The sequence below is a fragment of the Heliangelus exortis genome, chromosome 1 (genome assembly GCF_036169615.1).
Source record: "Heliangelus exortis chromosome 1, bHelExo1.hap1, whole genome shotgun sequence".
NCBI classification, from domain to species: Eukaryota; Metazoa; Chordata; class Aves; order Apodiformes; family Trochilidae; genus Heliangelus; species Heliangelus exortis.
The window spans coordinates 167,429,681-167,451,939 of NC_092422.1; the positions used below are offsets into that span (position 1 = coordinate 167,429,681).

General features: G+C 40.2%; 1 protein-coding gene across 6 annotated transcripts in view; it reads right to left on the reverse strand.

Moving 5' to 3' along the window:
* ANO6 (anoctamin 6) overlaps positions 1-22,259 on the reverse strand; it is a 74,773-nt gene that overhangs the window by 5,242 nt on the left and 47,272 nt on the right. For 2 of the 6 annotated variants that reach the window (XM_071733549.1, XM_071733554.1), the window contains 14 exons: positions 21,869-22,018; positions 19,841-19,956; positions 19,299-19,433; positions 18,084-18,189; positions 16,792-16,852; positions 13,232-13,377; positions 11,713-11,790; positions 10,000-10,225; positions 8,978-9,147; positions 8,314-8,411; positions 5,436-5,566; positions 4,415-4,620; positions 562-761; positions 17-122 (listed from right to left, as the gene is read on the reverse strand). In XM_071733549.1, coding sequence (XP_071589650.1) covers positions 17-122; positions 562-761; positions 4,415-4,620; positions 5,436-5,566; positions 8,314-8,411; positions 8,978-9,147; positions 10,000-10,225; positions 11,713-11,790; positions 13,232-13,377; positions 16,792-16,852; positions 18,084-18,189; positions 19,299-19,433; positions 19,841-19,956; positions 21,869-22,018 — 1,929 coding nt within the window. Of the gene's footprint in view, positions 1-16; positions 123-561; positions 762-4,414; positions 4,621-5,435; positions 5,611-8,313; positions 8,412-8,977; positions 9,148-9,999; positions 10,226-11,712; positions 11,791-13,231; positions 13,378-16,791; positions 16,853-18,083; positions 18,190-19,298; positions 19,434-19,840; positions 19,957-21,868; positions 22,019-22,259 lie in introns of all 6 variants that reach the window. The other 4 variants (XM_071733551.1, XM_071733553.1, XM_071733552.1 and 1 more) reach the window with 4 other exon arrangements.

A 22,259-nucleotide genomic window follows, 5' to 3' on the forward strand; every position in this document is an offset into this window, starting at 1 on the left:
AATTCTGTCCTCCTACCTCCATGACAATGACGAAAGCCAGCTTGGCTGCAATGACATGCCAGTAGTATATGTTGTGCTCATACTGATGCTGGTGGCCAGGGGGGTAGCGGAGATCCCGATACCTGAAAGCAAAGTAGGAGAGTCAGGAACTTGTTTCAGGCACCTCTGCAGTTAGGCACTGTGGCCAGAGGATGGAGCAAGACGTGTCCCTGCTTAATGCATTCAGGAACGGTAATGGGTAAACTTCTTATCTGCTATATTTGGCTGAAATGCCTTTTTTTTTTTTTTTTTTTTCCTACAACTGTATTAAGAACTATAAAAAGTGATTTTTTTTTTGTAAGACTATGAATTTTAAGAAACACAAACTAAGTTTTTTTCTGAGTAGCACAAGCTTTGGGGGTGAATATTTCCACTCAGCCTTACCATTCAAAATATACTGTTTTTTACTATGTTTTAACATCTCTTATTGAATATTGCTAACTGAATTAGGCTATTTAGATATATATAAAAAAAAAAGTATTTATTTTTCTCATCGGAAAAGAATGGTTATTCAACACTTGCCTGCATGTTGTTTGGTTCCCAAACCAAGGGGAAAATGGCTTGCTTGCATTCTTGAAGTCTGATATATTGAAGACAGAAAGTGTACTGTTTATATACCCTTTCATAGTGTGACTGCTGTGGCTCCCATAAGGAGGGACTGAAAAGGACCAGTAATAAACCAGACGAGGAATCATGTCAGATGTAAAAGCAATTATCATAGCCTGCATTTCAGAAAAAGAAGAGAAAAAAGCAGAGTAGCATTTAAGCAATAAGCCTTAATATGCATGGCTTTGCCATAAACTTAGTATTGCAAAAGTTACAGTATGAGCTAAAAATAGAAAATATGTGCTTTTCCAGTTAGTGGCTCCCTCTGTAAATGAGCATGTAGTCACTCATGGGCAGAAAAAAAATCTCCTTCTGGAATGTGCACTCTATACAGGTTTTAAATTATGCTAACTCTGCTGAATGCCTTAAAAAAGTGATGCTGTAATACACTTCTTTCCTCATGAACATACAGTGGAGGTCAGCAGTCAAACTCACTTTAATGTGCTCTAAGGAAACCTTCAGCAAACGTGCTTGCTATCAGATGTACATACGAGATGCTTCAAGAAATCCTGCCTAATGAAACTCTTGGAAACAACAGAAGAGTCCTTCAATAATAGAAAATTAAATTTCACCAGGAAGCCTGAGGTTTGAGTAAAAGAATTAAATCAACTATATATATCTAGCTGATCCATCTCAGAGCCTGGAAACATCCCACTCTTTCTGAGGTGCTAGCCAGCCTAAATTCATCTTGGCAGTTGTTGCCTCATAAGTTTCAGTGTCAGGACATGTGGAAACTGCTCTTGATGCCAAGGTAATTATTTTAGTAGCAGCTGCATAATGCTGGTTTACATATGACGTGACCATTTGTTTTTATCTTGCTCCCCAGACAGTCCCTGCCATGCTCAGCCCACTGGTAACAAACTGGGAAGGAAATTGGATCCGTGGGTTTGTTGTGGGAAGTCTTTTCTAAACTCATGAACTTCCCAAAACATCCTGTTATGGAGGACAGGTTAACTGTGTTTAATCCCATCTCCTCTGCTGCTGCAAAGTCAAAAGGTTTCCCTGTAAGGAAGACTTTCCACTGGCAAGATCTGCACTGAGTGCTCTGCAAGAGGCTGCTTGACCAACTCATGATGACCTCTGAGGAGTGAGGGGCTGGGGCTAAAAGAGAAGTTTTCTGTCCCACAGCAGGGGAAAAAATTCTTGACAACATGGGTGGAAAGAACCAGAGCAGACATGGAAGGGAAAGGTGTGAAGAAGGGATCTAAGGGGATCAGAGAGAAGAGGTGTAGGCAAAAATACATAAAAGGGGCAGAATAAATGCTGTAGTAAAGGTGTGAGACAGAAGAAATGGCAAAGCTAAGCTGTAATAGGTATCAAAGGAGCATAAGACCTGGTTAATATCTGTATTTTATTCCCCTTCATGCCATCCTGCAACTCATGCAGTCTGTATTTCCTTGTTTTTGTGAGATGGGGCAAAACCTGTCCACCTTTCTGTAGCATTCCCAGCAAGAGAACCCCAACCTGAGGAGATATTAAAACAGCTGTAAAAAAAGAGAAGGGGAGAGAGGAAAAAGGGGCGAAAAAAAAAAATGCAGACACCTCTTCTACAGTTCCTTAAACAGCAGTTTGGTGGCAGTGCTAGCTAAAACAAACACTGCCCCTCCTGCTTCTGCCCCTAGCAGTCAGTGACACATCCATGAAGCTGTCCAGCAGATCAAGATCATGGCACTGATCCAGCAGAGAGTCCTGGTTGGATCCACTCCCTGATCTGGTTCATCATGTGTTTGCCAAGGTGCTGGTGCCAGCACAACAAAAGAGACAAGAGGAACAAGAGGAAAAGGGAGGGAAGGGAAAGGGCAAGGAGCTGAAAAGGGTGAAAGACCCACCCCACTTCAAGTAATACCACTGCCAAATATTGAACACTATCCTAATGTCTGTGAGTTGGCTTACTCTGAAGTACCTGAAAGGCTAAACTCTTTAGGTAAGACAAAAGCTGCAGAAAAAAGACTTGAGATACTGGTCCAAAATCTGTATTTGGTTCTCCAGAATACTGTTACTGAGTTCAGTTGAGAGAAAGCTAATTTAGTTGATGAAAAAGAAAAGGGAGATACACTAAGACTAAAATAAACTTACTTAACATTTTCAAGGATATGAATTTTTTTTTGTACCACACTCTGGCTAAAATCAAATGTAGTTGGCATGCACTTTTAAAAACTGTTTTTAAGCATTCCATGGCAGTGCAATGAAGTTAAAATTATGTGTTTTTTATATTTACACAAAGAGTAGGTGTTTCTGGCTGAAAAGATATATACCATGTCTTGCAGTTGCAAGGAGACCTTACACCTAAATCACTCTGTTTTTAACCAAAGTACAAGTACAGAAAGTTTTAGTTAAATATAATTTCTGTTCATTAGCTTATCCACAAATGTACAAATAGCAACTGAACAGTACGGCAAAAAAAATCCCATCTTTATTTGGACCAAATGAGCTTGGTGCTGCTTCTGTGTATCATTTAGAAAGATGCTGGATTATGTTATTTACACAACTTAGTATTTGCTATTATTGATTTTTTCTGCAAGGCCTCAGGTCTCTCATCATCCTAAATCTGAATCCCATCCCATTCTCCTCCCTCTCTCAGAATGATCTCCAGATGTGCTCCAGAGAGCTGCAAGAACAGAAATACGAAAGCTAATCCTACAGCATCATCTCAAAGGAAATACTTTTTTTCCTCCGGAATCATGGGCTGCATTTCAGAGTATTGCAGTGAAGAACTACAAACAAACAGTACATGCTCTGCTTCTCAAACTTTACTGCACACAGTTTTCCATTTGTACCATAACTAATTAAAATCAGTCTTCAAATCAACACCAGATGCTTTGGTATCGTGCAACAGCAAGTCCAGTGCCTGAGAGGCAAGCTGCAGAACTGATAGTTTTGTGCAAGAGCTGCTCACAAGCTACTAGCAGTTGTTCCAAAGGTAATACATGAAGGAGATGATGATACACTACCCAAGTCTAATCAGCTGTAATGTGTTACTCAGAAGAGAAGAAACAGTTTCTGTGCACCACAGAAAAATGAAGGAAGAGACGGCAAAGGAAAGACTGATGGCTTGGGCTAGATCCTGGATGTCAAACAAGAAAAAACATACTAAAAGAAGGAAACAGGTTCTAGCATTTGAGATAGCATATGGCTTTAGAGGCCATACTTCATCAGAAAGAAATATTGATCTCTTTGAGGTCCTTACAACACTTGCAGCAGGGCCTTTTGGACACGCCAGTCTCCAGTGCTGTGCCCCTTGCACGCCAAATGCCCCCCTGATGCTGGTGGCAAATGCACAAGAACCACCCTGACACCGATGTGGGAAAGTTAACTCCCAAAAGGAGGATGATGTAAGAAAAAAGCCTGAAGTTAACAGTCACATGAACACTGAGACTGAGTGTGACAGAGGTTAAAACCAAGCTGTCAATATACTTTTGCACAACAAGGACTTCACATTTTCAGCGATGCCTTAAGGAGTATAGCACATTCAATATTTTTTCACACTGGAGTGAAAAAAGGTTACAAAACTCCAATTAGCCTCAGATGCATTGCAGTTTAGCAATAAACACCTAAAACAAGTCATCACACATAACAGGCCTTTCTGAAGACTCTAGCAGCTCTAAATAAAATTCCTATTCTTTAGCTAGAATATTTTAGACGGTAGCCATAATCTGTTTCCAAAACATCTTGAAAGTAACAGTTTCACAGGGGCTGAAGTCTTAAGAGACTGATGCTCATAATTCATCTAGGATCATTTAACCTTTAGTTGTTGTAGCCCAGTACTTACGTTGGTGGCCACTGCCAGAATGGCTATGCCCTGCATGATGGGCTGCCAGGCGCCGATGTCCTGTGCCTTCTGGGGAACCATGCGCCTGAACTGGGTCGTCAGCTTCCACGCATCCAACCGGATTTCCAACATGTTGTTCATGAGGGCCAGAAGAGGAGCCAGGGGAAACGAGGCCACAAACAGAGTCACAAAACCAAACTGTATAACTGTCAAAGGGAGAGGTTACATACGTTGGTGGGACTTTCACTGATGGGAGAGAAGCATATCTGAGCACACATATACTTTATGCACTCCAGCTGTGGGGGAGAGAGGGAAGAGTAGCTGTGTTCCCAGCAATTAATTTGTATGAGAAGGTAGGGGCACAACAGTACTGAGAAAAGCTGTTTGGTGGAGGGACACAGAAATGCTGCAAGTCACAACACACCAAGAGGAACTATTCAGGGTATTTAAACATCCAATTCTTCCCTATGTCTTCATCATGAAGACTTGGAAATCAAATGACTGTCTGTCTCAGTGCTGTGCTGGAAAGCCCAAACTAACAATTGTCTTATTGGTGTCTGGGTGTTGCCAGGGGTATGCTGGCAGTGCTGTGATAAAATGGATGGTGGCAACAAACAGAGATTTGCCAGCACCCAAGAAAGCAGTGACAAGTGCTGATGACTGCAGATCCCTGGCAGAGCAGTCTGAGACAGGGCTCAGCTGTACAATGCCAGAACATGGCAGTGGTCTGCCTTCTGGATGCACTTTGCAGAGGATGGGGCAAAGAAGCATCAGTTTTCCTCCTTGTAGAACCACACGCTGATTCCTAGCTATAAATTGGATTGAGGAATAGTTTCTCAAAAAAAGCTTGCAAAACAATCTACAATGGCTCATCAAAACTTCTCTTGGGAAGCAATCATGTCTCCTCAGTCTATAAACATATCAAGAATTGCTTGCATGAAGATTTTTTTTTATTATTTTTTTTTTTTAAGCATGGTTGTATCCAGCAGTGATAGTGAATCCAAACTGAACTGCCACTTACCCATTTCGAGATACTCATAAAAGAGTCCAAGCTTTCCAATGGGCTGCAGGTGGTAGTCATGTTCCCAGCGTGGAACAACTTTTTCTGATCTAGCAGCTCCACAGTGTCTTCCAATCAGATTCTTAACCCAACTATCAGCCAGGGAGAAAAAGACCACTAACATTGGTAAAACAACCTAAAAGGTTCAGTAAAGTGAAAAAAAAAAAAAAGACATTTGTGCTGCTATAGCTTTGAACAGTGGATTTAATTATTCTTGAATTACTGGAAATTTCCTTCAAACGTGAGTATAATCTCCTGTTGCCTTATCCTGAAAGCAGGTGTTTGCAGCCATAAATAAGAGTGTAAAAGGGCAATACATCAGAATCATAGTGATTTATACTGATGTTGTACAGGTGAGTGACCACATAAAATTCAAGGTAACAATAAAACAACTTAAAAGTAGGACTGTGGTTTTACATACTAATTCCTTCTGACCACAAAACTAACAGAATCATAGAATGGTTGAAATTGTGGTTGGAATGGTTGGAAGGCACCTTTTGTTTTATTTTCAGAGGGAATCTCTTGTGTTTCATTTTGTGCCCATTGCCTCTGGTCCTGTCACTGGGCATCTTTGAGGCTGGTCTGCTTCCCTCTTCTTTACTCTCACCCTTCAGGTATTTGTACGTGTTGATGAGATGTCCCTGAGCCATCTCCTCTCCAGACTGAACAGTCCCAGCTCTCTCAGCCTCTCCTCATATATGAAGTGCTCTAGTCCTGTAATTCTGCTTGTGGCCCTTTGCTGGACTCTCTCCAGTATGTCCATGTCTCTGTTCACTGGGGGGCCCAGAACTGGACACAGCACTCCAGGTGTGTCCTCACCAGTGAAGAGTAGAGGGGGAGAATCATCTCCCTTGATCTGCTGGCAACACTTCTAATGCAGCCAGTGACACCATCAGCCTTCTTTGCTACAGGAGAACTCTGCTGGCTGATGCTGAACTTTGTGTCCAGCAGGAATCCCAGATCCTTTCCAGGATCCTTTCTTCCTCCTTCTGGGAGGCCCCCAGCACATACTGGTGTACGGGGCTGTTCCTCCTCAGGTGCAGACTTTCCACTCCCCCTTGCTGAATTCCATGAGGTTCTTGTCAGCCCATTTCTCCAGCCTGTCAAGGTCCCTCTGGGTGGCAGGACAACCCTCTGATTGATCAGTTTGGTGTCATCAGCAAAGCTGCTGAGAGTGCACTCTGTTCCCTCATTCAGATCATTAATGAAGATGCAGTGACCCCTGGGTTTCACTGGGCCTCCAACTCCACTTCATCACTCTGATCACCACCCTTTGGGCCTGGCTATTCAGCACATTTTCAGTCATCTCACTCTGCTCATCCAGTCCATACTTCTACAGCTTCTCTAGGAGCCTTTTAAGGAAAACAGTGTCAGCAGCATTACTAAAGCCCAGGTAGACAATATCCACTGCTCCCCTCTCATCTACTGAGACAATAATTACATCATAGAAAATTAGCAGGTTGGTCAACTATGACTTCCCCATGGTCAATCTATGGATACTCCTGATGGCTTTCTGGTCCTTCATGTGCCTGGTAAGGTTTTCCAGGGTTAGCTGTTCCTTCACCTTCACAGGGATCAAGGTGAGGCTGATCCCATCTGAAAGGCTTGCATGAGAGTTTAAGAAAGCTGATGAATTGGCTGTAGCCATTTTCAGCAGCCAAAGAACCTCATTACAAAAGAGGGAAGTGGGGTGAACATCTTTCTACAGAGAAAAAGGAAATGATTCTCTTTACACTTGCAGACATGCAGAACGAGAGAAGAGTTAAGAACCAGATCCAGAAGTGATACTCTGCTTTTCAGCACCTAAATGTTACTTGTCACACCCTTAGAAGTGAATTCAAAATTCTGATCAGATGAATGTATTTGCTGTCCAAAGCAGGAGGAGTCAGTTCTCTATGGCTGGAGCAGACATCTGCAGGCATGCTCAGTCTCAGGACCCTTCCTCAGGTAAAAGAAGATGCTGAAAAGAAGGATGGGTCTACAGGTCCAGCATCTATGCAGCACTGAGGTCTGGAGGAACAGTATCTCAACAGAGCACTTGAGTCTCAACTCTACACAGTATTTATGACACACTTTGAAGTGGGGTCACTCTGAAGCAAAGGAGCACAATTCATGGGCTTGGAGGAAGTACAATGCAGTGGAATGGTGCTTATGGCATACAGGAGAGCATAAGCAACCTAGGAGCTCCCTGCTCCAAGCAACATAACCACCTTTCATTGGAATTAAACAAAGAACAAATCTGGGAGTGGGAACAGAGTCCTGGATAGCATCTTAACCTAAATTAAATGGAGGGCATTGCTCTGTTTATTGTTTTTATGTTTTGCTTATGGTTTACATTTGGTTTTGTTTATTGTTTACACTAAAACATGACCTTGCAGAGATCGGGCCCACTAAAAAAGAATGTGTAGGTACCGTGAATGTCAAATGTGACTCTAAAACTATGACTTAAATTAATATTTTATGCATGAATTTTAAAATCCCAATAGATAAAAACAAATAATTCCACTCGATATTAATCAACAGTATTTAATTTAATATTTTCTGAGCTTCTCTTGCCTCAGTTCTAAGACTCCAACCTGAAACACGTTGAGACTGATTTACAGAGGAAGAAAGCATTTCTGATTACAATGAAAAATCAGTCAGAATGATGGAGACAGGAGCTCAGAGCTACCAGACTAAAAATACCTAAACTGTCTAAAAAGGCCCCAAAAGGCTAGTCGTATTCTTTTAGACTACAATAAGTGCCTATCAAATTTAGTGACCAAATACCTGGAGGTATCAAGCAAAAGCAGTATTTCTGAAATATGAAAAAGTAGATTACTTAATCGTTTGAACTTACGGAAGAAGCACTTCTTGAATGTTGTTCCAGATTGATTTACCTCCTACTATGATGGCAAGCTGAGTTGTGAGTTCAAGGAGACATCCTCCTGGATCACACTGAAGGTTGGGAGTCACATGAAAAAATTTTGAACTTGGGTGACTGTTCAGGCATGAATGAAGCACTTAAAACAATGTTTTATTATGATATTTCTTAAAGCAATGCAAGAAGACAATTTAGGTAAAGCTTTCCAGTAATGTATGCAAGAAACAATTCCAGGCCACATATGGTCCTATGTGGTGTGTTGATAGGAGACTGGTGAAAGAGTGAAGGACCAGGTGAAGTTGTGCAGCTTTGTACTGTGCTGTCACCAGATGGGGATGAACAGCAATGTTTCTACTGATGCTCTCCCCTTCCTCTCTGTGCTGATACACAGGTTGTTGGACCATGTGTAAATAAGCTTACTGGGTACAAGTAGTATATTTCTAAGCCCAGCTGGTCTCGTGTCACATTAATTTATGCTAGGAGTTACAAAGGAGCCAACTGGCTTGGAGGCAGCCACTTCTTGAACCCTGATGTTAAATCTGTACAACCATGTTACACACTCCTAACTGCAGCAGAATACCTGGACCAGTGGTTCCTGCTGTTTAAAAAAGAACAAAAGAACACTATCATACATCCTTACCTCTTCATTGCGATACTTTCCTAGCCAATAGACTGGATTTCCAGGATGCCCTACAAATTTACCCTTGAAGAAGGCTATATAGAAGCATGAAGAATAGTAGTTGACAAACTGGAACAAGAACATCTTTGTTGTTAGACTGTTTTCATAATCGGTCTGTGTCCTTGGAAGCTCTGCAATTGAAAAAAAAATAAAATGAGAAACTAAAAAAAGAGAAAACTTACATGTAGCCTACAAGTTGCTTCAGAGCCTCAGCTGGAAAAGTATGCCTTGTATTTCTTAATATGACTGAAAGCATTATACATTAGATTGTACATAATCCCCATGAATGCTATAGCTATTACGCTAATTCTAAAACTGTATGAGTTGTGAAAAAGGAAAGTACTTGTTCCCTGACAATAAAGAGAAGCAAAAATTCTGATAACTCAGGATAAAAAAAAAGCACCCAAATCCAGCACACTCAGGCAAGATACAAATGTAACACTTTGAACTGATGAAATAGTATTAAATGAAACTATATTAAAACTGCACTACTTCACACATCTAAAGTAAAATAGCTACTTTAATGTTGATGGCCTGGATATAAAGAATAATAATATTTATGACTGTTTATCTATTTAATAACATGAGAATGGTATCTAGCATTGGAACAGTGACCTTATTTCATTTATTTACAAGAAAATAGCTGTTCTCCTTATAAACAAAAGCTAATGTAATTGAATGTGTTATGCGTTACTGATCTGTTTTCATAAAGGTTGGTTATTATAGTAATTTTCTTTGCTTTGTCTGTTTCACAAGCATAAAACTGTAAACAATTTATCTTTCATGCTGTGTTCAGGCATGAGCAGAATACTCCTTTGCTATTGGGAAAATCTGTACTTGAAAATTTCTAGATGGCATCGGTAGGAAAATTCTGAAATACGGTTCAGGTGTTGATTTATCTGAGCTCTTATTATACGCATACGCGCTATTTTTTTCTTGTGATTTTACTCCAAGTTTCTATCTGAGGTAGAGCAGCAGCATACCAAAGTCAGTAATCAGGATTGCCACTTTTTCATAGATGATGTTGAGAACCATAATGACTATAAAGCTGATGAGTGAAGCAGTTACTGAAGTGGCTGTCTGTGGAGTCAGGTACTTGCGGATCGCCTCCGTTCCACTAATGTGCTGTGACAATGTTGAAGAAAACACCAGGAAAACGCAGAGTCTGTACACAATGATTCCAATAACTGAAGCAATAATCAAAAGAATCTGCCAAGGGAATGCAAGAAAGATGTTAATGTTGCACCACTGGCTTTAGGAAGAAGTGAGTTCAAAATGCTTTTTACAATGGGCAAAAGGAAACCAATTCTCTGCCTGTCATTCCGTTGCAAGGGAATGATCAAAGTAGATGGAAGGCAATAACCATAGAATACATAAAAGAAGCCTCTTTTTTATGTAGCAAAGTCAATCTGCAGGGAAGAAAAGAGACGGTCTATTTTAGGACTAATAACAAGGTTTGTACCAAGGAGAGCGAAGATGATGAGATGAGTAATCAAATCTTACGCCTCGACGAATGTGATGGAAGAAATCTTCCTCTTTTAACACAGGGCAGTTGGGAGAATGACAAGTGTACTAGCAAATCTGCATTGATTATGGAGAGGGCTCTACCTACTCTTTCACATGATAATATTATGGAGTACAGACCCCTCAAAGGAATGGCCATATTTTAAACCAAGGCTCATCACCTGGAGGAGTTGTAATAATGATCCATGCAGCCCACCTTGCTTGCCATCTCCTCTCTTTCTGCTTCTCCCCCTGCTTTGATTTCTTGGTAGTTCTCTTTCTATTACTGACACTGAGGTCCACAGAGCTCTCAATCTTTTTTTCACTGTCTCTGCAAACTGTCATGAACCCACCTACCTCCCCCTCCCTACCTTGCACATCATAAGAGTGCAGTAACACAAATGACAAACCTACACCATGTCTCTTCCCTTCCACCTGAAGTCCTGCTTCTTCAAACCCAACAGCAAGCCAGAATTTTTTCCTTTGTGTTTCAGATGTGTTAAGGGCTGAGGGTCTCTTGGGCTGCCAGCCACCCCCTGTCTCCTGGATGTCTCCTGTCACCTAGCGTGAGGTCTTTTCCAGCTGCTGTTTGTGCTACAGGAAAGAAGGACATGCAGCAATGCTAAAACACTCAACTTTTCCAGGCAACCTCTCTGGGCATGCTCACCATGTTTTGTGGGTGACTGGACTGCTTTCAAGTTTTAGTCATAATTAAAGCAGCAGTTCTGGAAGATTAGAAAGTGCCCAGCTTTGCTCTGTTGAATGAAACAAAAAAACTGAAAGAGGTCCAAGATTGTGGGACACGATATTGAAGCAGACAGCTGGAACAAGTAGGATAGAAACTGGCAGGGAAGAGAACATATTAACCAGACTTTTCCCTACTCCTCCTCTTCCCCCAGAAGCAAAGATATTTGTCTTTAAAATAATAAGGGAAAAACCAACAGACCACATTTACAAGTGTAACTCATAAGCTATAGCTGCAGGACATTTTGCTACATATTTTCTATTCTATGCTAATGAATATTTGGTGACTTCATGTGGGTCCACACTTTATGAGCTTGGTTTATGAATCAGATGGAAATCCAACTGAACCTGTTCCACTGTTACTTTTTGTTCAGTTCAGGGGGGTCTTTTTTCAGAAACTTACTAGAGAAGTGAATTAATGAGGTGAAAGAATAAGAAGAGAACTTTACCCAAAAGAAGACTGCACTTGTACAGAAAGTCATCCGTATGCACTTCCCACAGGCAGTGTATGGCACATGTTCTTCTTGCTGTTAAAAAAATTTAGAAACAGATCAAGGATGCACCCAGTCTTTTCTTCATATTTTTTTTTGTGTGCTCCAATTAAACAGATTATGATATTGAGGGCTGAAAAAAGGAAGCTGGTAGCTTTGTTTCCTTCCCTTCTTTGTTATCTTGGAAACTCACATTTTTTCATTATTTCAAAAGTCATGCCTGACTACAGGTGCCCTTTCTTCCTGCCCATTCCAATATGAAAATGACTTTCGTAGAGGTTGAGTGTCCTCAGCTATTACTGACTTCAGCTACAACAGGGTCCACAGTCCTTTTAAATGGACCCATCCTTTTTGGCTGATAATGGCATCCAAGCTCATTGCCTTTCAAACCTAATTTGCTAAAATTAGCAGGCACTAGAATTTTCATCCCAGATCTCCATGTTTCTCAATTCATCCCACAGGAACAAGGGGATGGCTTTCTCAAGGAAAATGCCTACCTCAAGATGGTGGTATGAAAATTCACTGAGTCTTTATGGGATCTCTGAGGATCACGATCATTATGTTTTAGCATATTTTTCACCTTTTGAACTTTCTAGTTGTGACTTTATACATTGAAGGTGGTATAGGTTTATAAGCTTTTAAGCAGAATCTGGGTTATTTTTGTGGTACAAGGTATAAAAAAGATCTATATAGAATAGTTTCAGCTATGGCAGTTAATTTTGAAACTTTTCAAGTGCCCTCTAATAAACTTTAGTATAATGCAGATGGATGTGAAAGCAATGCAAATGATAAATGCCAGAGTAATATATTGACAGAGAACAATAAAAAGTGAAGCTGAGCTGGAGCAAGCTACAGAAGCTAAAGCTTCTAAAAAATGTATAATAAATAGAGATCTAAACTAAGATCCTCATAAATATAAATCCCATTTCATTGAAACGGGGATTATCCTTGTTGCTGTTTGTTGTTATTTGTTGTTACTTGTCTTTATAATTGCATCCACATGCACTTAGCAACAATGCCTATTTATACGTGTTTCAAACAGAAACGTCTTTGGTTAAAAAGCCAGTCTTGCCAAAATAAGTTAACATATTTCCCTCTATTTGACCCTTTTTTCCAGCGGAATTCTTAGGCAAGTATAGCAAATGCTCTGTGATCTTCATCTCTGGCAGCAACACTGAATCATTCCCTGGGGGATACTTGGTCTCCTAAGGTGGGCACGATGCCTACTTCTGTTTATTTACGACACACAGACCTCAGCAGTGCAAGCTCCTAAAGAGGCAGCTACTCTAAGGTGTCTACAGTTAGATATAAATTCCCTCCCACACATCTGTTCTTTATAAGTTCACTATTCCCAGGCCATTTTATCAGCTCTCCTTGAAGCACTGCTAATTTCTACAGCTCCAGTCCAGATGAATCTGTGTCCTCTCACAACATGTCTACTGCAGTATTCAGCATGAGTTCTCACAATGTTCCTTACCTGTGTGATTTCATTCATTACTACATGAGTGCACTGAGCTTCGTATTCTGGGCGAACTTGTTCTTCTTGCTCCAAGTACTCAACTGTGTCCCACTCATACTCCAGCTCAGCCTGACGTCGCTTCCAAAACTCCAAAAACAAAGTAACTATACAGAAGATAGAGAAAATGTGCAATATCATCTGAGTATTGGACACTGCTTGACCCCCTGAGTAATAACGTGGCTCAGGTTTCCATACAGTTTTTCACAGACATTGAATAAAACACTTACTGGCCAGTGCAATGCTAAAAATAACTAAATCTACTCCTTTATGCAATTTTTGCTTTGGGTATATGGGTACTATAATAGGAGAAACCTGAGGTAAAGGGTGTTGTAAACACATGCTAAAAAAATACAGATAAATGAAATTGCTTTCTGCCTAAGGCTAGAATAGGAGCACTTTGGATTTCATATTACAGACTGCTTTTGAAAAATTTTATCATGGGATGCATAGGAAAGCAAGTTGGTTGGATAGGTGAACACAAAATGCTGGATATTGCAGGACTTCTAGGAAAGCACTGATGTTCACTCTAGGAAAGCTGATGTTCACTCAGCCTCCAATTTTTGTGTGGACAAATCAACCTGCAGACTACAAGAATCAGTGATGGTTCAGGTGAAGTGGCTGAAACACAGCTGTCTGTCTTCTTCTGCTATCATGAATCTGAAGGGGCTGCAGTTCTTTTTGTATGGGTTGGAGCTTAGAACCTCTCTGGGCTGGGTCAGCAACCTGACTGGACCACAGTTCCACAACTGGAAGTGCTGGGGGACCTGGTACACGAAGTTGTGCTGGTTGGACATCAGTCCAGCCAAATTCATTCCCTTGACCTGAGACATGATGCTGGTAGAGCTGTCAGCAGAGGCAATGCCAGGCCCAGCTGAGAGGGCTGGGAAGAGCTCTGGACCACAGTCCCCAGTGCACTGAGATGCTTTATTACTGAAGAAGGTGCATGCTCAGACTAAATGGGTGGTGTGGATCTGCAGCACTGTCTTCAGGAGGAGTTAGGATTCCATCACTGCACTTATTATTGCCATTGTTTGGGAGTAATTAAACTGAAAAGTTTGGCTGTCTTGTTTGATTTTTGTTTTTGTTTTGTTTTTTTTTCTTTCAAATTAGTCTGGGCCCTTGTTCTGAATGATGAAAGTTGCAGTTACAAGTCTCAATATTAAAGATTATTTCCAGAATCAGGTGTGGTAAATAATCCCCAAACTGAAGAATTTTAAACCTATAAATCTCCAGAGGCTGGGCTCTGAGATGACTTTGGGATCTGCACCCAGGAAGCCCCCAGGTTTTCCCCCCTCTTCCCCTGATTATCCAGGTGCCTCTTTCACTTCATTACTTCATCTTTAGAAGCACAAAGACCACTCCAAGCAGTGGGCCAGGGGATCACAGCTGCCTTCTCCTGCAGAGCAAGGAGTAAGATGAGTCTTTCATGAGCCTCTATCTAACTGCTGCCCAACTCAAATCAAGGGAAGCTACAGGATACACTGATCTGCTCCATCTGCAAATCCAGCTGCTGCTGGGGAGTCCAGGAGCTGAGGGCCTCCTTCTGTGCTAGCCCTTGTGCTAACAGGGACAGAAGGGCACATTACATGGGGACAGCTCTCTCAGCTCCAATATAAAGAAACTTCTGCTGGCTAAAATAAGCCAACAGCCAGGTTGTGTCTTTGGGAGCATGGCATTTTTTTTTCAACAGTGGACATAAATGATGCTTCAGAATCAGGAGATCTGAGTGCTAGTTCCACCTCACATTGGTAATTCGTGGTGTCCCCTTTCACATGTCCCTCAACACAGCCATTCAATATGCCCCAGGCATTCTGCCTCTCAAGATGTGTCAGCAAGGACTGCAAAGAAATGCCTCAGTTGGAACACACTTGTTTGTTAAAGTAATCTTGGTCAGGGAGGGGATCCAGGGATGACAGCAAGTGAAGCAGAAGCTGCTTCTCCAGGACTTTTGCCAATCTGGCCAAGCCATCATCAGTGCCATGGTCTGGTAACTGCAGTGGTAGTGGGTCAAGGGTTGGACTTGATGATCTCTGAGGTCCCTTCCAACCCAGCCAGTTCTATGATTCTATGATTCTATGAGAAGTGGCAGAAGCATTGGTCCAGAGCATTAATGTATTGAGGGCTGATTCCTGAGGCCAGATTCCCTGGTTTTTTATAGTTCTTTGAGATCTTTGAAGGCAATACACTAAAAAAAATATTTGCAATTATTAAAAGTGTGCTAGTGATAATGATGCAATGTCATATCTGAATGTATGATATTATTTTAATTGTTTTGGACCAGGATGCCTAGAAAAGTACTAGAGCAAGATGAAAATTACAGCTGGAATTGCAGCAGGACCATGGGTCATTTGGATTCTGCACAATTTTGACTGAATTTCTGTAAAACAATTCACTCCTTTATATAGTGGACTTGTGATAAGAATACTAATAGGCTTTGCAGCCATCACTATAACCATGCAGCTCAACTTTATAATTATTATTCTTGGAATCATTCTTCAAAACAGGAAACACAATTCTAATTAAAAAGCAAACTGCAAATAAATTAACTATTCAGATGACACCAGAAGATTCCCTTAGTATCAGACTTCTGCTTTTCTTTTGAGACTTTGCTGCTGGCATTTTGATCTTAGCATATATTTTGAAAGAAATATTATTTTAGCATTGAAATGCTTCATCTTATAGTTCTTTAAAGCAGTAGCTATTTTGAAGCACTTGAGGTCATTATAGGAAACTAGAAATACAATGTATGTTACAAAGAATGTAAATTATGTATTTTTGTCAGCCTACATATGAATTCAAACTATTACGAGAGTTATTTTCTCTCTATATAGTACCATGTATATAGATCTATCATATTTCTTATTTTGGTAATTTCTGGATAAGACAGAGCAATGAAAGACAGTTGACACTTTGCCATTATGAAGAAATTAAATAATTTCCTTGACTAATCCCTTGTATACAGCACCAAGTGTGTTCACTCATGGGAAACATCCTGGTTTCAGATATGTTTTCTCTGCTAAAATATAAATCTACTATTTGTAGCTTCTACACTTTTTACCATCAGTTTCTTAAATAGCGACAGGAGGAAAAAAATCCTGGGAAATACAATAAATGACTATTTTTCAGATGCTTTGCAGTCACACAGCAGTTAATAGGCACAGGCAGCTCCAAAAACTCTTTGGGAAAAACCCAGCTCCTCTGCCAGATACACTTAAGCATGTGGCTGGTTCCTGCTGGATGAACATGAGGCAGCTCTAATCACTTCTCTTGGACTGCTCTCCAAGTGTAATGAAACAAAACAGACAATGAAACTAACTTTTATGTTCTACAATTTTTTTCATTTTCATGTGATGCTAAAAAGAGATCCTGTGAATGCCCATCTTCTATGGAACCACCTAATAGTGATTTTCTGAGTGCTAGAAAATAAAGTAGCTGCAAATTTATCCATGTTTTCTTGGCTGATGCTGAAGGTTTGGCCAAATTTAGATGACAAACCACAGTTGTTGAAATCAGCTTACCCCATATTCCCATAAATACTGCAAACACCAGTGTTCCAAAGCTATCAAATATGCAGAGTTTCTGGAAAAAAATTATAAAGAAAAAAAAAGCTTAAAATATAAGTGACCATTTTTTCTTTCTCCAGCACTGACCCAGAACAGAAGCTACTTACTGAACATGTTGATTTTTAGCCTTTATGTAGTTTAATAAACAATCTTTATTGATAGTATTTCCTCAGTTTCTGCCAATGTACAACACCCTCCAGTAAATTAAGGAAATCAAATGCGAAGCCCAGAATTAAGAATATAAGCCAAATATGCAGGAAGAGGATAGTAAAATGGTGCACTACTAAACTTCATTCCATCTCTTGCATAGGAAGAGGAAAAACAAAGCTTTTGGTCTGGGAACTCTGTATTCAGTTATGTATTTTTAAGGGACACATCTGGTTCTCATGAGTGGGATGGCAACGAATGAAGCTGGTTAGGAAAACCACATTCTGATGAGATACCTCTGTGGTGACAATTTGCCTTTTCTTTCCATCACAGCCTTTTCCCTCTGTTCTTGAATCTCTCACCCTTTAAGTGTCCTGAAGCAACCCATTAAAGATGGGCAAAATATTTTAATGTATGAAGAGGTGAAAAATTCAGTTTTGGGAATGACTGTATCTATGGAAAGGAATGAGAAAAGGCTAACATTAGGCTAGTGAGACGACTCGGTGGAGAAAGACAAGTTCCCCTAGTGAGGAACTCAGAGAAAGAGTCTGGCTGTGTCATGGCTAGCAGGACATGGCTGTGACACAGCTTCTGCCACAGTCCACATCAGCCTTTTCTTTGTACTCATCTAGTCCTTGACATCATGGGTCAAATTCAAGGCAACGATACAGATAAATTGGTTGGTGAGGGAGGGGACAGCATTTAAAAATATCAAAACATATTTTAAACATTTCCTTAGCAAAATTGATTCAGAGCTACTGAATCAAGATTTTAGTAACTGAACATGGGCTTTCTTTTTTTTTAACCCTTAAAGAAAGAAGAAACTTAAAATGAAATCAAATGGTTTATTTTCCTAATTAAACATCCGTGTTATCCCCATTTCTAAAAATAAAAAGCAACCAATTATTTCAACTCAACTCAAAGTGGTGGAATTGTTTTTACTTTTCAAAAATGTAGTTGCTGTATCAAAAGGCACAATTATTTGCAGAGTTCTAGCAAACTAATTATGCTAGTGCAGGAACAACATTATTTTATATGTAGTACTAATGAAAGTGCCATGAAAGTTCAATAGCATGTCTACAAGCTGTAAATGTAGTTACCTTGGATGATTCACAAGTGATGGTGAGGTTCCAGTAGGTACACACTTTATCACACTGAGGGCACATTATGATATTACCTCCTATGTTGGGATCACATACTTCTTGGCTAAAAACAAAACCAGTCAGTCACTCACACGTACTAAATTCTTCAGTCCTTTTTCACATATGAGGATGGAGAAATGAGAAATACCAGTTATCTGCTCTCAAGAATTCCTGCCCCCTGCCTCCCTGCTATACCCCAGCCCCCACCCTATCAACACATCCCCATTTGTATTCTTGGTCCTCATCTCAAAAATGGATGAAAATAATTTCCACCCCTTCTACATGGTGGTAATGGTTACATTTTAAAAAAAAACAAACCACAGATCTTCAAAGATCTCAGGTGTGTCAGCAAGAAACCCACTCTTGCATGGTCAGATGGGCTACCAGAGCAAGTCTGAGGGAGAAAGAAGAACACTGCCTACCAGAAAAAGGAAGAGCTACAGAACCAAACTGGTTACCTAGAGCACGTAAGGAAGATGAACCACTTAGCTAAATGATAATACTGGCATAAAGAGTAGATGGGTGTAAACTGGCCACAGTAGTGGAGCTCTGGAAGAGCCCTTTGGCATGTTTTGTAAAGATGGACAAACATTCTGAAGAGGATGTTCAGTGTGATGGCTTGCAGAGGATCTGACACAATGAGCCAGGAAAAAAAACACCTGGGTCATTCTGCCATGGTTGAATTTTGCTGTATTCTGATGAGGGAATCTGGGTCACCACTGCCTCCCCTCCCAGCACATCCTGGGCAGCTGAAGCCCCCTCAGCTGTTGCTCTTCCTCTGGCCTCTCAAACTGGAGGAAAGAAATATTGAGGTTCCTATCAGAGTCTTTGGATATCTCCTTTAAAGATAAAGTGAAAATGATGTTCTATGGCACTTTGTCTTGACTTCTGACTGGCACTCTTTTCTATGCATTTCTGCTCTGGGTCTGGTAAACTTAATGCAAATCAGATAAAAACTGATGAAATAACAAACCCTCAGATATCTCTTGCTGTCCATGGACATCCATTACTCTCCTAGCTCACATTTTATGTTGTTGCCTTCCAAATCCACAACCTCTGCTGTTTCCAAACCCTTTCATTTTGCCTCTTTTATTATGCTGTGTCTTGCAAACCCTATACAGTCCCCCTCTGTAGGGGACTAATCAAAATTGCATGTAATATTAAAATAGGTACCTCCATGTGCAGTTGTCCTTTGTCAGGCATCCATACAGAAAACAGCCAACTCCTACAACTGCAGCTATGATCAGCATATTAGTGTAAAAGCCCAGCCAAGCAAAGTAGATTCCAATTTTCTCTCCATAGTATTTCCTGTGGAGGGGAAAGTTGATTTTTTTTGTGTGTGTGAAATGAAGGTAAATTCACATTTGCATTTCATATGTCTCATCATTTCTAAAATTTTGTGCCAACTCATATTGTCATATTCCTCTGGTTTAACTTTGGGATTACAGAAGTATTACAGCTCAGTATTTATATCACTATCATCTCTTTCATGCTTTTATAAGAGCATAGGAAGGGGGGGGGGAATCAGAAAAAAGACAGAAAGATCACATTTTGCAAAGAAAATTTTAAAATAGTTGCCTTGTTTTATCATGAAATGGTGCTCAAAAAATGCTCTCATGTATGTGTATGTACCTGTCCTGGGCTCTTTGACAGTCCTAAAACCAGACCTGTTATGTAAATTCCCAGTTCCCTCCATGTTAGTCCATCACACCAACCTGATGAAATCCAGGGGTTGCAGTTTGAAGATATTTTTAGGATGAGCCCATTCTCTGTAAAGAAGGTATCGTTCACTTGGGCAGTTGGGATCAGTTGACAAGTGCCTGAAACTTGACTGCAAAGGAGAAACAGCATTGAAAAGAAGATACCATTAATCTAACCCACAGATGTTGAAACTAATATACATACACAATACATATTATACATATATAGCATACTGTAATATAATATATATATAGTACACTAAAATATAGTATATATATCTACATACTGTAAACTAAAACTTGAATTTTAGGTTAGACATTGAGATTTAGGCTAGACATTAGGAAGAAATTCTTTCATGTGAGGGTGGTGAGACACTGGCACAGGCTGCCCCCTCCCTGGCAGTGTTCAAGGCCAGGTTGGATGGGGCTTTGGGCAACCTGGTCTGGTGGGAGGTGTCGCTGCCCATGCAGGGGGGTTGGAACTGGATGATCTTTAAGGTACTTTCCAAACGTTGCCATTCTATGGTATCAGCTCTGCAGATGCCATGCCATGAAGCCCAGAGCCTGGAAAAGCCTTTTTGCCCAGTCTCACTGCAACCCAGGGAAAGGAGCAGGAAGGCAGCTCTGGGAGATCACCAGGATTCAGGACAGAATGACACCAAATGACAAAGCCAACACTTTACATATGTGAGCTGAAAAAAACAGACACTCATCATGAACCTACACCTAAGTACATGTCAGAGTCTTGGCACTCAGGAATAGCAAACAGAGAAGGATCCATTCTAACTAGGGAAAGTAACTGAATTTAAATGGATTTTAAGTAGCTCTTACACGGTAACATGCTTTGCTTTAAAAGAATACTGTGCTGGAATGGAGGCTGGAAGGTCTGAGGGATAAATCCTAGGGCTTCTAGTCTCTGTTTTAAATTTAAAAGAGAGTTCACATGGAGACAATCCTTGCGTTTTTTAGTAGGCTATTTGAAAACCTATTTCAACAAAGTTTATCTTATTTGGTTGAGGGATTTTTCCATTCTGTATCTATGATGTGAGAAGTGACATTTGTAGAGATCTATAGGCTAGTTTTGATTTTCAGAGTAGCTGTGATATATAATCCAAACAGCTGAAGCAGTTACCATTACCAACCTTCCATGTTCTCAGCATCTTCTCAACAGAACACACTTCAGACACAGAAGGGTGGCTTGGACAAGAAGGTATGAAGGTGCAGGTATATAACAGATATAATGCAGAAAATAACCCTTCAGTTTTTGCTTATTATATCTCATTTGCAGCCTCACATGAAGTTTTTCCTTAGTTAAACACTGAATTTTTTTCCCCTCCATTTTCTTTCTCTCTGCTATCTTAGCCTTTGTATGCAAAGCAACTGCCAGAATGATTTGCTTCTTTAAATTGCAGGCTTTAAAAATTTTCAGAAGTGTAGGCATAAAATCTGGATTTCTTATTACTGCAAGATGAAATTCAATGCAGTTAAGCTTTCCTACACATGACTGGCATCACCTGTGAGGTGTCAGATGGGCAGAAACATGAGTTTCCTTGCACGTACGTCACAACGTTTGGGAACTGTAGGAGTGTTTCTTACGGTGTGAGTCTGTCACACAACCTTAGAGGAGGTTTTTATTCTGCAAATTTATTTTAAAAAACATATTCAATACACATTTTAATATTGAAAAATTGAATACTAAAAGAAGGGACAATGTTAAAATTGATTTAGAACTGATGATACTGTCTGTCATGGGAACTATCACTCACACCTGGCACTTTACTGGACTGCACATCCCAGTGAATACAAGGTTAACACCTGCTAAATAAAGTATATTGGTTTTCATTTATGGAGCTCCATTTTTAACCAACAGTGCTTTGGAAGAAAATCTCCTTACCCAAACTATGTCCTATTCTACTATGTGGATGTAATAACCAGTCAAGCAGTAAAAGCAATCAATAGCACTTGTGTCTACTGAGATAAACCCCACAGATAAAGTTCAGACTCTATTTTGAAATATATTTTAGCTACAAGCCCTGGACTTACATCATGAAGGGGAAACGCCGCTTTGTAGATTCCAGTGTCCAGTAATTTGTTAATGCCAAACTTTTTCACATTGTTTTTGATTGCATATTCCACACGGGAAAGGATAAAATGGACCTGAAATTTATAAAATATTTTTGTGTCTCTTGCAACCTGAAAGTAATCAAACACAGCTATTCTTGTTTTAGCACATATCTACGTTAGGGAAGAGTAAGCAGTGCAGACAAAATTAATGCAAAATTAATGGCATAGGGTATATGAACCATGCAAATCTCTTGTTTAAATTCAGGTGAAACAGAAATAGGAAAAATGTAAGGAATACTTTCATTCTGGATTGTCTAGGCTATTTCATAAATGACACTGGACTACTGCATCCCCAGTATTTCTCATTGTT